Source organism: Lissotriton vulgaris, chromosome 5 (assembly GCF_964263255.1).
Source record: "Lissotriton vulgaris chromosome 5, aLisVul1.2, whole genome shotgun sequence".
Classification (NCBI taxonomy): domain Eukaryota; kingdom Metazoa; phylum Chordata; class Amphibia; order Caudata; family Salamandridae; genus Lissotriton; species Lissotriton vulgaris.
The window spans coordinates 209812163-209828896 of record NC_141693.1 but is presented as its reverse complement, the minus strand read 5'-3'; the positions used below and the strand labels follow the sequence as shown (position 1 = coordinate 209828896).

General features: G+C 44.7%; 1 protein-coding gene across 2 annotated transcripts in view; it reads left to right on the top strand.

Moving 5' to 3' along the window:
• The window catches only part of EXD3 (exonuclease 3'-5' domain containing 3), a 2419489-nt gene that overhangs the window by 1458266 nt on the left and 944489 nt on the right, over positions 1 to 16734 (top strand). For both annotated transcript variants that reach the window (XM_086921181.1, XM_086921182.1), the window contains 2 exons: positions 3271 to 3380; positions 12015 to 12225. In XM_086921181.1, coding sequence (XP_086777307.1) covers positions 3271 to 3380; positions 12015 to 12225 — 321 coding nt within the window. The remainder of the gene's footprint in view (positions 1 to 3270; positions 3381 to 12014; positions 12226 to 16734) is intronic.

Sequence of the window (16734 nt, the reverse complement as noted above, 5' to 3'; positions counted from 1 at the left end):
CAAACAGAGACACTGGATACTTCTTGATGACGTCGGAGACCAAAATTTATTGGCTGCAACCAGGAACAGAGATCTACGAAGCACACACGGGTGGTTCGTCAGAGACTGCACAAATTCAATAAGCGGAGCATGGTCTTTTATGCCAAAAATCAAGCCTCAGACAACATTCCAAATTTACATTCGGTGCATACAAACTGACCAATGACAGTGTAACATTTCAAAAGTAGCGTATGACGACAATCTCAGACAATCCCATTTTCCGTTGTCCAGCCCACCAGAAATGACCACGCACATTCCAAGTTTCCTGTTCGATCAGGCCGGACAAACCCATCGTAAAGCCTTCAACCCAAATCAATGATTATGTCGTAAAGGAAAGGCAGAAACAGATTAGAAAGGAGATAGAAAGGTGGGAGCAGTGTACCATAAACTCGGGCACGTCCTGCTCTTTGATCTTTATCGGACCAGCTGCTGAACAAGGAACTGGCTCAGCGAGGTCAGCCTCGGGCAAGGAGTAAGTTCGGCCAGGTCACTCAGAAGTCAGCTAAGGCGTATGTGTCTCAAGGACTCGTTCGGCCACAGTCATCGGGCCTATGTTAGGGCAACCACACAAAATGGCTGCCGTATACAAAATGGAACCCGGAGGTTCAAACTAAATCCTCGAATAAAGTGTGTTCTCCTATATCGATTCATACGAAAACACTCAGACACGCTACGCTCGCCATTTGCGGTCTGCTGACACCAAAATCGTCCATTTCCGACGATCTTCAGTGAACGGGTTCGGAACTATCGAACCCAGTCTGCGAACCACGGAGCCACACCAGAGACACAATTATGCCCTCCTGCTGCTGAGCCATCAACGGGCAAGGGAAGGCCGAACAAAAGGCATCCTGTCACAGGGAGCTGTGACCACCTCCCAGACAGCATTTAGTGTATTGGAGCAGGGTGGGTGCGCTTGCCAGCACCACTTAGTCTGCATGAGGGGCACATTTGGTGTCCCCAGGCATAGTCCAGTTCAAACCAGCTCTGGCAGCCCTTGGAGTGAAGGAGTCACTCCCCTGCATTCACAGGCACCGCTACTAAGTCGACCTGTCTGCTGATCCTGAGCTCCTCTGGACCCCGAAAGGTTCTGCAACACAGGTGGTGGTTCTCCACAGCTCCCGTAGCCTGTCCTGCCCTCTCACCAAGTTTGAGGCCAGTCTCCCTCGTGGGGGTTGCAATAACCGAACCTCTGTGCACCGCGTCAGCTTGCAAAGGCTTGTTGGCTTCCTTCCAAGAAGATCTTTCGGCTCCACATATCCCCAACCTCGAGCACCTCCAGTGACCAGAATCATCGGCCCCACCGGTTGTTGTGCATTGTGGCTTGCATCTTTTGGTGAGCTGCTTGAGGTCCTCTCGTAGACTCCAGTGCATCCGGCCTGTGGGTACATTGAGGGTCACCTTTGTTTCTTTTGTGCCCCCTTGATTGTTAGGTGAGTCCCCTGGATCTTGCTGGTCCCGGCATTGCTCCTTCTTTGTCTTTTGCATTGGTTGCATTTGCCAAGGCTTGTTGGTGCTCCTGCCAGAATCCAACCCCTCAGCACTCCACATCTGATGTGGGACAGCTTGTGCATGATTCTGGTCTTGCTCAGTGTCGCCTGGCACTCACAGCTGCAGAGTCATGGTCCTTGTTAACTCTCATGCAACTCCTGACGTTGGTGGGCATTCGTCTCCCAGATCTCCCAGTCACTCCTGAGTCACATAGACTCTGTCCCCTCTGCTTGCAGGCACCTCTCAATGAGAATCCACCGGACACTTTCTCCTTTGTCAGTAGCAGCACTTTCCTAAAGTCCTCCATTGGGTTCGTCGGCGGTTTCCGACACCACTTCACACCCATGTCCCCAGCTTCCCTGGTGTAGGTAAGGTGAGTACTAGGGTATCCACAGGTGGGGTGGCTCACCAACCTTCTGTCTTCCACGGGGTTTCTTCAGGGTCCACTGGTAAGGGTTCTTAATCTTTAAAAACCCAACCGCAACTTGTACGTAGAGTTGTACGAAGCACTTAGTCGTGTTCCCACACTGCACACACTCTCTGTGGGGTTCCTAGTCACTCACCTTGGGTGGTTCCTTGGGTCCCTAGCACTTCTACGTCATCTAGACATTGTCTTGAACCAAGTTGTGGTTCTTATACCACTTTCTTAGTGTATGGTTTGGTCCCCACCTGGGGTCGACTGAATATTCTGTTCTATTTACCGTATTTCTTTGCAAAGTATTGTGTGCATTGTGATTATCTCTGGGTAGGAGATATCTAAATATGTTAGAGAGTATTATATAATAAATACATATTTTTATAAATACCTTGTGTGGTTCTTTTTCACTTAATCTATACTATAAGATTGCGTTCTGGGAAAACAAGCTGCTTTACACTCCTTCTGGACTAAGCTTGAAGGATGCGCTCCACAGCTACCACTTAGAGAGCTTTCTAAGGTTGTCTAAGACCTCTCAAATCACGATAAGGTTTGTCTGGACTGGTGCAAGTTGCCCACTTACACAAGTGGACATCATATACCACGCCAGCTTCTCACAGTGAGGAATCTGCAGTTAAATAGAGTATCCACCACAAGGAACGTTACCGAAGGTAAGTAACTTACTCTTTAAAGTTACAAAGCCCTTAGGTAGTTTAATATTCCCTAGAAATCTGTAAGCTGGCAGGCCATCCAACAGTTTACTCAAGATACAGAGAATATATTTTCCATGTATTCTAGTTAGGTTGGATTGTTTATGGATCCCTAATCCGTGTATTATTTCGAAAAGAAGAATTTCTGACAGTTTACTGTTCATGTAGAGTAAGAATTTGAAAATAACAGCTTGTGGTCAGTAGAGCCAATATTTGTCACTTGAACTCTGAATAAAATCTTGTGAATATGATTGTGTTACAAAGAAATAATGTAGGTGCATCATACATGTATGTTAAGCGCTCTGATACCAGATTCGGGTCAAGTTTGCGCTATATAAAACTCTGTAAAATAAATTTAAAAAATACATCTTCTTACGCTATGTTATAATGAAGTCTTTTATCCTGATTTACATACACAAAGTTTTTCTTGTCTATTATTTATTGTTATGAATCTACAAATTGTCTTGTCCTAAAATGTTACATCGTGATATTGTTTGATTTGTGGCAAGTGCACATCAAATGAGTCCATCTAATAAGGTGCTGACCACAATACTGTGTTGTATTTATAACCCATGACATGACAGTATACGTATATGTATGTGTTTGTGCTTTCCTTAGGTTATGGCATGGCTGGAGACTTGAATAGCTTGGCACCAGCACATCCCTCTTTTAAAAATTTGAATAAGGACGTTAAAGGAATGTTGGACCTTCTTGCAGTCCATAAACAGGTAAGATCTAGAGTGCTTGGCAAAGAGTGTTTAATACTTTGAAATTGATCAATGTTTCTGAACTAAACTGTCCTTATGTGAATTATAGTACTTTGGGTTACTGATATGGGGCTGTTATGATATTGCTGTGCACGCCAAGCTCTTTCCTTGGATGGCACTGCTGGATTTGGTTGAATGCTGCTGTCATTTTGATGGGATACTAGCCTGTTTCAGTCTTGGAATGATGCTCTCTGTGTTCTCCTGGTGCTGGGTTGGATTGAAGTGATTTTCCTTTCTGGTTCTTTGGTTGGATTTCACTCCTTTGAGTTGATATCTATGTGGTTTGAACTGCACGATTCCTGCCCTGTGATTAAACAGCAGTCATTTTCATTAAAGACTTTGGAAATGTGCAGTATCTAAATCATAAATTAGCTCCTAACATTGATAATGAAGATGTTACAACAAGAGCACCTTCTCATGATTCTCAGTTTTTGCCTTTCTGCCAGTCAAAATTAAGTTTCTTTTGTCATTTCTAATTTTTAAACTATGGTTGTCTGCCCTACTTTGTTGTAGTGACCTATGACTGTCCCAGCTGCACACTCCTGTTAGTTAAGCATGCATACACCAGGGTTCACGGCTGCTTGACCTGCATCCGATAAAGCCATATGCTCCTCTTTCAAACCAAGAGAATAGCGAGATGGGGAATCATGCTGGGTAAAAGTTTGGGTGTCGTGGTGAATACGTGTCTATGTATCTTTCATCATCAAATCCAACTGCGAACTGCAGTAAATCAGCAACACAGACCCACATAATGATCATAACATATCTAAGCGTACCAAATTGTACATTTTACAAACTCACAATCCTCTAACCCAGGTACCTTCCTACAGTCACTCCCTCGCTGGGTCGTCCCCCCCAGTCGCACCCCCCCCCCCCCCAACCCAATACCTGCAGGGGACATCATGAACTGGTTCAACAATGCGCTACCCAGTGTATTCATTCCTGTTCATCAAGGCCACTTGTCCCATCTCGGCCTCCTGTGCTAGGGCAGCGGGCCCCCAACCATTCCGCCGGTCTCTTCTGTCGCGACGGGAGCCATGCGGGTCACCGACTCTTGTCCACCCCTCCAGCCACTCCCAGGCCACCTCGGGAGACTCAAAAAACCATGGTTTACCGCCCCGTTAAACTCTGTTTGGCTGCGTAGAGCATTGCATACTTGATGTCTCTGCTGCGAAGTTCTTGTTTAACTGCCTGGAAGCTGCGCCTCTGTGCCTGGACCCGTGTCGTAAAGTCCGGGAAAAAGGAAACCTTTTAGTTGTCTATCTTCAACGGGGGACCCGTTCTGGAGGCCTGCAAAATACTATCTCTGTCTCGAAAATTAAAGAATCTAGCAATCGGGGGTCGCGGCGGAGCGCCTTGGGCTTTAGATGTTTCATAATCAGCTCCTCCACGTAAAGATCCGCGGCAGGTCCCTCTGTTTTCTCTGGAACCCCTAAGATTCGCACGTTATTCCGGCGGGCCCGCCCTTCATAGTCGTCCAGTTGTTGCGCCATTCGAGTGTGCTTCCTCTCCAGTTCAGACACTTGGCGTTGTAGTTCAGAGGTATCATCCTGCAATGCAGCAGTCACCACCTTTAGCTCCCCAACCTTTTCATTCATCTGCCTAGGATGCCCACCGCAACAGCAGCCCCGACCCCTCTATAGCTGCCACCGGTTCCAGCAGCCCGGCAATGGGGCACGAGCTACCCCCACAGGTCTCCGACAATTGTGTGCAGGGTCAAGCGCACCGCAGACTCAGGCCGCATCCACCAGGTGCAATCGCACACGGCACCAGTGAGAAGCGTAGTACGGATGGGTCCCACAGTGTAGGGCACAAGTCAGCCCCCTGGCTCACTGACCTACACCCCGTCCCGGGTGCAGCAGAGCAGGGAGGCACCCTCTGGCAACCATTCCTAAAAGAGCAGTCCGGAAGGGCCACCACTAAGCCGTGTTCTTCTGTATGCACCCAACGCGAAGGGGGTGGGGTCAGGGGGAGGAGACAGCAGCCAGCTACTCAATCCTGTTAAGGGTGAAGTGCCCCCAGTTCCTACCTCATGTGGGGCGGCTGCCACCAGACACGCGTGTGGCCCAGGGAGGCAGACTTCTCATCATCGCCTCAGTGTTGCGTCCAGGTGCCAGGGGGGGGGGGGGGGGGGGGGGGGGGGAAATCCGCCTCCGCGCCCCCACACAATTCCAAGCCGGACAGGCTTCTGCAAACAAGTGAGCCCAGCAGCGTGATCGGGGGCCGCAGTCCACCCCACAATGCCAGAAGCTCACTGCATTAGGCCCCAAAGCTGGGCCCTGAATTTGCTGCCCCGTCCCGAGCCGGCACCCCGGACCCACCTCAGCCTCGGGATCCAGGAAAAGGCCGCCTCCGTTATTCCGTGCCGCGCTGCTCCCGCCTCAGTCAGGCCAACTGCCGGGGGTCATCTATTGGTGGGAGGGAGGGACCCCCTCAGAGACAGTCCGATCTCGCGCTCGGTGCACACTGCGGGCCGCCATCTTTGTCTTCTCGGCTCCCGGAACGACCGGGAGCTCGGCCACAGCAGCAAAGGGAGCGGCGGTCTCGTTTACAGCGCTCCGGAGCGTCTATAAAGGCTCCCTGCAGTCCACACGGGTACCACTGCGTGGAAGTGCCCCTACTTTCCGGCTGTGAGAGGATATTGAGCCACGGTCGAGACGGAGCTCTTTCAAGCTGCGGCCATTCTCCTCGTCCGCTAGCCACGCCCCTCCTTATTCTTCTTTTAAAGAGCTGTCTTCCAAGAAAAAACGATCATCGACAGGACCATCGATGAAGATATACCATCTACGGTGGATAGCTTGCAGAAGGTGTTCTCACCATCGACGGTGTAGACGATGACTATGACGGCTTTTTCATTGTCGTGGATGAAGACCTTGATGATGGTCCCATTGTCGAAGAGACAGTCTACAAGGGCGAAGATTTCATTGTTGACGACCTATGTGATGATGGTCTTAACATTTAGTTCTCAATCAACGACGCTGGTTTAAGGTTCCACGGCGTCAACAGTTGAAAAATACATTTTATTCCTCTATCGTAAGGGCACAGTTTCTAATCTGCCTCAAGACATCTAAAAGATGTCACCCCCTCCTCCAACACATCTGCTGGAGTTTCAAGAATCAGGGATAAAAGTGTCTTCCGTCCTGCTTATAGTTCCTCCCAATTAAACGCAAAATGTCAGGACATGGAGGATGATGAAGCGGGCAAACTGCCCAGGGTTATGATACATTCCAGGAGCACTATCCATATGAAGAGCAAGTAGAGGAGCCACAACAGGTGCAAGAGTCAGCCATAGCAATTCCTGTCTCGATAGTATTAGACTTACGCAGTAGGATTAAAGACTATTATAAAAAATTCCTTGATGCAAATGCTCCTCAGCAACCTGCTCCCAGGCAGGAGACCTCAGAGATCACTCTGGTGCCACAGGGCACACCGAGACCTTGAAAAGTAAGACTAATTCCACCTTTCATCACTATTTTGGACACCTTTCATGATAGTGATGGTGATGGTGATGAGCAGCCTTAAGAGAGTGAGATCGAGACAGATCACAGTAACCACCCTGAGTGGCATGATTTTGTAGCGCCCATGCCAGCATCTCCAACTCTTTTTGCAGCGGAATCTACAGTAACAGACATTGGTGAGTTTTATACCTGCTTGAAAGTGCTTCCAAGCGCTTTGATCTTCCACTACCAGCAAAACAGCGAGCTTCCTATATGATTTTAAGGCGGGAGAGCAACGCTCCACACGTTCTATTCCCATCGTAGACTTCATCTGGAAAGAAGGATTTAAACTTAAGAAGACTACAGTATCAGTTCTGGCTGTGATACCGAAGCATAAGGCACCAGAGAATTCCCCTACATGCCTCATTGGCCAACCCAGGCCTGATTCAGTCATTATGCAGACGGCTCAGAGAAGAGCAAGGAACTCTTCTTCGCCATGCACAGCTCCTCCGGACAGGGAAGGCGAGACTTGATAATATTGGGAAGAGATTTTATACTATGGCTGCTACATCCATCGGAGCCTCCAATGCCCTCGCCATCCTAGGGAGGTATGATTTTCAGTTGTGGTCTGACATTTTATCTCTGCTAGAATATCTCCCAGAGGATAAGATAAGAGGCCTGAGACATACTTTCTGTGAGGGAAAAGGTCTCGTCTGACATCATTGACGTGGCATAGTTGTGTTATCAAAAGCAATGACCGGGATTGCTAAAAAGTAACTACATTTTGTCAGGAAGTACAAGCAAACATTCTCGACATGCTGTTTGACAGAGAGAACTTCGAGAAGCATGTTGATGAGGTGGTGCAGTCTATAAAGGCTGATACTGACATTGCTAGATTGCTTGGCACCTTGCAACAAAGATTTTTTAGCTTTTTCATGGCAGGAGAAGAGGACAATTTGTTACCAGGCCTTACTTTTAGCAGAGGTTTCAGCCCTATGCCCATCAGGGCTTTCGATCTCAATATTCTGCCCAGTCCTTCTGTCCTATAACATCACCCACCTATTCCAGGCAGCAGGTGGGTGCCAACCTTCGGCAGGAGGAAAGATGCCTCTAGGAGACAATGATGGGAAGCAGGCCCCTGTCACCGTGCTCCCACTTCGATGCCACAATTTTTCTTCAAAGTTCTTGGATTGCTGGAAGCTAATCTTTTCTGAAAGATGGGTGTTAGATGTAATCCAGCACAGTCAAACCCTGGAATTTGTTCAAAAGCTTCCCAATCTACCTCCATTCAGGTCCTCAGAACGTCATATGTCTGTCCTGAAAAAATAAGTTTGATTGGTTATCTTCAAGAACGCAATGGAGGAAGTGCCACTCCATCAGCGCAACCAAGGATTCTATTCCATCATCTTCTTCATCAAGAAGAAACCAGGAAAATAAAGGCAGCTGATGGATCTGAGGCTGTTGAACAAGTTCATCAAGAAGCAGTCCTTCAGAATCCTTTCCCTTCAGGAGATTCTGCAACTGGTGGATGCAGGAGACTATATGTCCTCTCTATATCTGTTGGATGCTTATTTCCATATTCCAGTACTCCCAAAGCACAAAGGTTTCTCAGGCTTGAGTTGGCAGGGTGCCATTACCAATTCAATGTACTCCCTTTTGAGTTGAAGTCTGCTCCCAGGGTATTCACCTACTGCATGGCACCGGTGGCAGCCTTTCTCAGACGATCAGGTTACCAGGTGTTCCAATACCTGAACGATTGGCTGATAAAGAGTCCCACTTTTGAGCCGACATCAGCATTTCTTCAACTTTTCCAACCTCAAGCTCAACAAGGAAAATCCTCTCTCATTTCTTCCAGATCAGTAGTATTCCTGGGAGCGATCCTGGTCAAGAAGTTCTCAAAGGCTTTTCCCACAGAGGAACAACATTTCTCGCCTACAACCTCTGATAAAGTGCCTATCTGCAAAAAAGCTCACTTCTGTGAAGACATACAAATCCATGTTGGGGATGATGTCATCCTGCATTCCATTGATTCCGAGTTGCCGTCTGTGGATGAGGCCCCTGAAATAACAACTCGACACTCAGCAGACGCAATCTCGAGGGTCGTTTGAGGACAGGAGTTCAGTCACCACAAAAATGAAGCTAGCAATGTCCTGGTGGGTGATCAGGAAAAATGTCTTGCACGGTTTCTCTGTCCTTCCAGGGATACCTCAGGCAATCATGTCTAAGAAGGCCTCTCTCGGAGGATGGGGTACTCACCTACTGGACCTAGAGGTTCACAGGAAGTGGTCCAGTCAAGAAAAATTGCATCACACAAACATTCTGGAACTGAAAGCAGTATTTCAGGGTCTTCAAGCATTTCTTCCCAGGATCAGAAACTCTTCAGTGCTGGTGAGAACCGACAACACCACCACCATGTTTTATTTCACAAAACAAGTGGACACAAGATCACAGGTTCTCTCCACCCAAGCACAACAGATTTGTGAATGTTCTCTCAGCAGAGTGGACAAACAATGCCACTAATGAGAACACAACTAGAGTCAGTTGGAGAACGTTTTTCTGCATTGGGTTGTCCAATCCTAGATTTGTATGCCACTTCTCTAAAAAAATAAAAATTGCAAGTTTTTCGCCAGCAGACACCCACAATCTGGATGCATGCGTCAGCCCATGGGGGACCTCTGGGGTACCGATGCCCTGGGTGCCTTAGTACCATATACTGGGGACTGATAAGGGTACCCCACATCCAATCTGGGATGTACCAAAGTACTGAACACAACAATTTAAGGGAGAAAGCAGATAGACCGGGGTCCTGATTAGCAGGATTCCAGTTAGACTAGTCAAGAACAGCTTAGCACTCAGCAAAATGTGGGGGTAACCATAAAAGCAGATCCTATATTCCTACACTCTCTTTAGAATCTTACAACACTCCCTTTCACCAGACGGAACCTGGGCATTTTTCTTACGCACTTCTGAAGCATGCCGCTAAGTCCTGCAGGGCAGCTATGCGTTGGCTTCATACTGTTCTTGATGTGACAGAGTGGAGCCACATACAAGTGCCACCAATACGCACTAGCATGAGTTTCTTATATCTCTTTCCATGCCCAAATACCCTAGCTATTATTTATTCAACGAGTACCTCTGGTATGTTTAAAAACATTCAAAAGAAACATTCATCAGGTGAGATACAACGAGTCACCTGACCTAATGTTTTTATACCACTTATACCATTGTCCTTTATTTCATTTACTTGAAGAAGACCTTAGACCTTTTTAGGCCCATATAGAGTTTTATAAAACATGTTGGTATAAAAACACTAGGTCAGGTGACTCGTATCTCACCTAATGACCGTTTCTTTTTAATGTTTTTAAACATACCACTGGTACTCATTGAATAAATAATAGTAAGAGTATACCTGTAGGTATATTTTATATTCACACTTGTCTCCTCCAAAAATAGAACCTAGTGTTCTGTCATGAGATTTATAAGAGCTCCCAGGGATAGATTAGCTTACACTGGTTGAGTCCGCCAGGGCAGCATTATTCCTACCCTGGTTTGAGAGGTCATCAAATGATGAAGCATGACTCGATAAGTTGAGGGTGAGACGACCTCTCAAACATCTTTTGATTGCCCACTCCTAGAAGTAGTGAGTATACCAAATAGGATAGATATGACTAGATGACTCCCTCAAGTATACATTTATTGTGTTGCATTCTCTTGGAGGACATACTTGAGGTAGAACCTCCATCACTCTCTGTTTTGGGATCTATAGGGAATCCTGACACGTTATTTGTATGTTCTAAACGTTATTTAGCAATGAAATAATTTTTTTGCATAAAGTTTGCTATTTTAATAATGAATAATTTCTTTGTATTTTTCACTTTACAAGCAGTCTGTACCTATTAGGAAGGGAAAACTTTTATCTTTAGTGCACAGCCATTACCCTCCGTCAGCTAATCTGTGCATTTCCTCTTCTGATAATAGCAGATGAAATATGAGATCCCAGGCATTGCATTTAAGACGCTTCCAAGGCCTTTTAGCTATAGTTTGTCACAGATGCACTGAGTCCTGTGAAGAGAACCTCTCCAATGCACCTTTTATGCTTGACTGAAGCCTATCTTCATCTTCTAGTAAGCTTGATGCCTATTTGAGCTTTTGTAAATGAGGGGACATATTGATCTACTCTGACCTCTTGCCCTTAATGGTCGACACTTGAACTTCTTCCTTGCACAGGGTACTGACGAAATGTGTCTCTTTTAATAATGTTTTTATTTTATTTAGTTTTATGATAGCTCAGTGTTCTATATATTGTCGGTGCTTATCGGATTTAATCTGCCTATTTGCACAAGATGGCGATGAAACTTGTCCAAACTGCTATGCTTTTACGCTAATTTCTGTTAAAATCCTTAGGTTCAATTGAAATGTTGTATTGTTTGTTTAATTGTATGGCATACTTTTGTAAAGCGGAAACACACCAAATATAGCAGGCTTGCGCATCTGTTTTTATGTGGTAAGAAAGTGTGTTATGTTAGTCCTATGGAGTAACTAGATTTGAAGTTGATTTGTACCAATGAATTTAGAAACAAAATTGTCTTTTTTAGTAACTTCATTCTTTACTATGCTCCCAATTGTTTTATATGTAAATGTATTGTTTCGTTTGTCTTGTCAAGAAAATATCAAACGAATAAAGTACACTAGAGTACACACACTAGAGTGAGTTGCACATCACAACAGGTCTGATGTTCACACAATTTGAACTGCTGGTGCGTGTGTTGAAGATGTTTTGTATGGAGTGTGACTCCATTGACAAACGACCTGCCTCAAATGTATAATTTCTCGATTGTGAACCCTTGAGTGCTCCATCAAGAGATTAAAGGTACCTTTGGTTAGGTGACTCAGTGCCAAAATAAAAAATGTTGGTACATTTACATGAAGGTACTGCAATATGTGTAAAGTTGTATATGGTTACTAAAAGAAAGCTTGCATGATGTTTTAGTTGCTGGCTGATATTTTGTTGCAGGCTTCTCTGTTCAAGTCCCTGCCACCTACGACTTAACCTTAAGGCAGACTTTTATTTTCTTGCCTTCTGGTTGGAAACATTTACTCTGTTGTCCTCCTTCCATGGACCCCTTTGCCCATCTTTCCCTCTTTTCTGCTTCAACAGATCCAGAAATGCCACAGTGGTAGACAGGAGAGCGCAAGGACCATAGATGCCCTTCCAGAGTTGCCAAGTTCTTCTAATGGACGCTACACGCAGCCTGAGAAGGGCCTGAGCCTTCTGGTGCAGCATGTACTTGGGAAACCGCTTGATAAGACTCAACAGCTATCCGACTGGGAGAAACGCCCTTTGCGAGAGGAGCAGATACTCTACGCAGGTCTGTATTTGGTACATCCATTGGCATTCCGTGGAAAAGCTGCACATGGATTATACAGTATAAAGTGAACAAATAAAGTAGCATTACAATTAGAGATCATAATTAAGGCTCCATGTTTTCTGTTTTTACTGATTTTTACAGATAAATACAGACCGAAAACTATTTATTTTCTTGTCTGTATTCATTTTTAAATGTGGATAAAAATGGAAATTGGGTGCTTTTTGAGTGATTCTAAACACCCTTTGCCTTTACTGCCAGGCCAATAACTGTGTGGATTGATAGGTAGGGGTAAACAAAAGGACTTTTAGTAAAGAGGCTTAAACAGCAGTAGATATGCACAAGGCTGATACTGAAATGTGCATATTTTCATATAAGTGCATTGATCTATCTTCTGCAGGCATTATCACTGAAACCTGGCAGGCATTCAAGTGGACTGAATATTTATTGATTAAATAAATGTGGAAAAAGAGACCAGTTTTCTTGTCTGTATTTATTTTTAAAAGTGGATAAAAACGGAAATTGGGTGCTTTTTGAGTGATTCTAAACACCTTTTGCCTTGACTGCCAGGCCAATAACTGTGTGGATTGGTAGGTAAGGGGGTTAAAAAAAGGAATTTTAGTAAAGAGGCTTAAACAGCAGTATATATGCACAAGGCTGATACTGAAATGTACATATTTCCATATAAGTACATTGATTTATCTTCTGCAGGTGTTATCACTGAAACCTGGCAGGTATTCAAGCGTGACTGAATATTTCTTGGTTAAAAAAATGTGGAAATATACCAGTTTCAGCTTTATTTTTTACCAAAACCTATAATAAATATGGATAAATACAGATAAAGTTGACAAAAAATACATATGGATAAATACAGACGGAAATGTCAAAAAAGAAATACCATAAAACTGGGAGCCCTCATCATAATTCAAGATGATAGACAGTGGCCTCCATGAAACAAACCAGAATCTATGTGACCATGCTTGTCCCCCTCTTCTGTCTCTTATCTGGCTTTCCCATGACATGCCATTTGTATGCATCTCTGATACAATGGCTCAGTACTACCTTTTAGGTACTGGGGAGTTGCCTGCTGTTGCTGCTCTTGAGGCTTCAGGTTTTCATTTCATAAAATTTGAGGAGTAAGAAGAAAACTTATGTCTTTTGAAGACTGTACTCTCTTCAAGTCTCTATAAAAATATCTGTTTAAAGTGCTAGAAAACCTTAATTTACTAGAGAGATCAATTCTAAGTTTTTTAATAATCAAATGTATATATTTATCTACCAAACTCCTGCTTTGCTCCTGCTGTTTTTTTTAAAATTAATAGACTATTCTGTTGAAATGTTTAATTTCCGTTGTTGGATTAACTAGTTATTTTGCCTTAAGTATTTCTTTGATGCAAAATTTTGCTGTGTGTTGATACGTTTAGACCGTATTGACCTGAACGGTGATAATTCTTTTCTTCATAAATTCCAGTGGGTTCAGAAAGTTAGATCCACCTTTGCTACAGATTCAATTCAGTAAAGAACAAGCATTTGCAGTGCAATAGGTATCGCATTTACAAGAGTTTGAGCTATTGTCATTGTAAATGACAATGCCTTTTATTTATGTTTTGAACACCTGCAAGTGGTGTGTAAACACACACTTTGTACTTATAGTCCTTGCTTACGAGAAGCAAGGCTGGCAGTAAAAAAGGCGCGGTTACTGCCAGACTTACTTCTCATAAGCAATGACTATAAGTTCAAAGTGTGTGCTTACGCACCATTTGCATTTTCAAAACACATTAATAAAAGGCATTGTCATTTATAATGCCAATCGCTCAAACTCTACAAATGCGAGACCTATTGCATTGCAAATGCTTGTTTTCTTTACTTTTAGCCATGATGCAACATGGCTAAGAAACTTTGGCAAAGCCAACAGTTCTCACATAGAGAGGACCTATTGGCTTTTTCAAATGATTCACCCTTCAAAGAGTGGTATTTTTTTTATGCTCCGTGCAATGGATGAATTGCAGCTGGAAAGAGCATGCTACATGTGCACCATCAGGGTCTCTTGAAAGCAAGACTCCTGCTGGTTCTTTTTTGATGTTTTGTCTCATTAGATCTTCGCACAATGCATTTATTTCAGGTTACAGATAGTGTAGTGAGCTAAACTATCGCCTCTGAAACATGCAGTGAGATGAAGGTCACATGTTTGAATCCCCAACAAGGCCATCTGAGCCTTTATTCCTTCTGAAGTTGGGAAATTGATTAACTAACTTCGGTAAAAGAAACACTTTTTGCTAGGCGAGACCTAAAAATGAACGTAGAGTCAAGGAGCTAAAAACTTGCAGGAAATGGGGCCGGGGCATTCCGGTACCCGCACTAAATTTAGATGCGGCTGCTTCACTTAGGTATTTTTGAGCACACGTGAGCACTGATGTTTTAGCACCAAAATCTCAAGAGCGGTAAAACCGACATCCCTTGCCCTTTGACCCCTGATTCCAAAACAGGAAGGGGTTAACACGCAACATGACAGGCAGCGAGCCCCCGTTCTCTTTACCACTGTCAATCCGGAGATGACAGGTCATTAGTAACAGTCCTCGAAGGCTCCAGGAGATATACGCACGCTAAATATTAAAATAGTTAATTGTTCCTACCAACAGGTGCGATTGTTGTGTCACAGTTAGGCAGCGGTTGTGTATGTGAGTGTGTCAATAAACGTGAAGGCTCAAGTGCTGGTGAGGTAAGTGGGAAATTCCCATGGAAAGCAATGTGTTAGTTACTAATCTAGTGTTTTTCGTGAATGTATTTTTTTGTTTGGGAGCGTTTTTTTGTCACCGAGTTTCAGAGTGATTCCTTCAGCAGGGACTTAGTTACTTTTATTGCGTTTAGGAGTCTTACAAGCAGTCTTGGTTGTGAATGTGTCAGAATTCAAGGCAGAGTGTCTGAGAGTTCTGGCGACTTTCAGTGAGTCTGTCACGGTTTGTACAAGTGACTAGCAGGGATTTTGGTTGTAAGATTGATTTTCAGTTTTGTGGACCATGTACCTGTAAATTGTTGGGATGCAGTCCTGAGAGTGACTGTTAAAGTGAGCATGGGGGGCTTCGGTGACTCGTTTAGGGTAGGGTTCTCAGTCAGAGTTTCTGAAGTGGCCTTTCAGTTACCCAGGAGTAATCGTGTCAGTGTGTTACGTGTCAGTTGTTGAGAAGTAAATTTGAAGCAACTGTTGGTTAATATGTAGGTTAAAGATGGGTGAAGTGAGGGTGCTACACCAGTGAACCTGTATTTATACAGCAATGGGAGTCTAATTGGCGAAGAGAGTCTGGCAGCGACGATGGAGAGGTCTTCTAGACATGTTAAAAAGCGGCGCAGTGATATTTTTAATCAGTGAGAAGTGCAGTAAACATCACAGTTAGTGTGCAGTAGTGATCTCAGGAGTGACTGTGAGACCAGAGAGAATTCTCCGTGACCGCGTGAGGGTGAGAATCCACGAGTGCCTTGGTTCTGTGCGGGGGCAGGGGCATGCGGGAGAGAGAGTTCACACAACATTGTGCTCTGGGTTAGAGTACGCATGAGGAATCACAACACGCATCTTACCGTCCGACAGCTGCCAAGATGCCGACGAGAAGAAGTTTCATGCCGAGTCGAGCCTCACCTCCCAGCGCACGTGCAAAGTTTCACAAAGCTCTCCCACTTCACGGCCACTCATCACACAAAGAAAGTGAGTCACCGCCAGGAAGGAGGCGGAGCCAGCTGAGACAATCTGGAGCCAACGGGGGGAGGGAAAGTGAAAGCGCGCCATGCGCACATTGTTCTCAAACGCTGCAAGCCGTACACGTGCACATCGCCTGTCTGGGCACGTGCACATCTCCTGTCCCCCTTCCAAAGCTAAATCAATAACAATAGATCTCGCTAGCGAGCAGTGCATGCGCTGCGTCGCTAGGCGAGACCTAAAAAGTATGTTTGAGTTTCTGGAGGGGCTGTTGCATTTTGAAAGGGATTCAAAAGAGGTGCTAAAATTGCACCTGATATTTTTAAATTGTACATTTTTCAGTACACTTCTTGAGAAACATTGCAGAAGCTGTGACAGTCTTGTGTTTAGATGTAGATACTGGTTGCCACCAGAGAGGTACTTGGGAAACCCAAGTAGGGACAGTACATTGAGGGTTGCCACGTGAAGCACACTCTGTGATGTAATTTGTGGTAGGTTTCTATTAGGGCATTTTAGTTGTTTTTGCTTGATTAGACGCTCTTTCCTGTAAGTGAATCCCTTCCACAACTACTAATGGATATACTGAGGGGAAACACGCCCTTATCTAGAGTTTCAAGAATGATTTTATGTGAGACGATCTTTATCCCCCCAAGTTAACAGTCAGTCAGGTCTTTAGTGTGAACCTCTGACTGCAGGACTAGTGTACAAGCCGAAAGGTTGGTAGGCCTTCTTTGTGTGTGAGGATTATAATTAAGGCTCCCTGTTATCCGTTTTTACTGATTTTTACAGATAAATACAGACAGAAAACAGTTTATTTTCTTGTC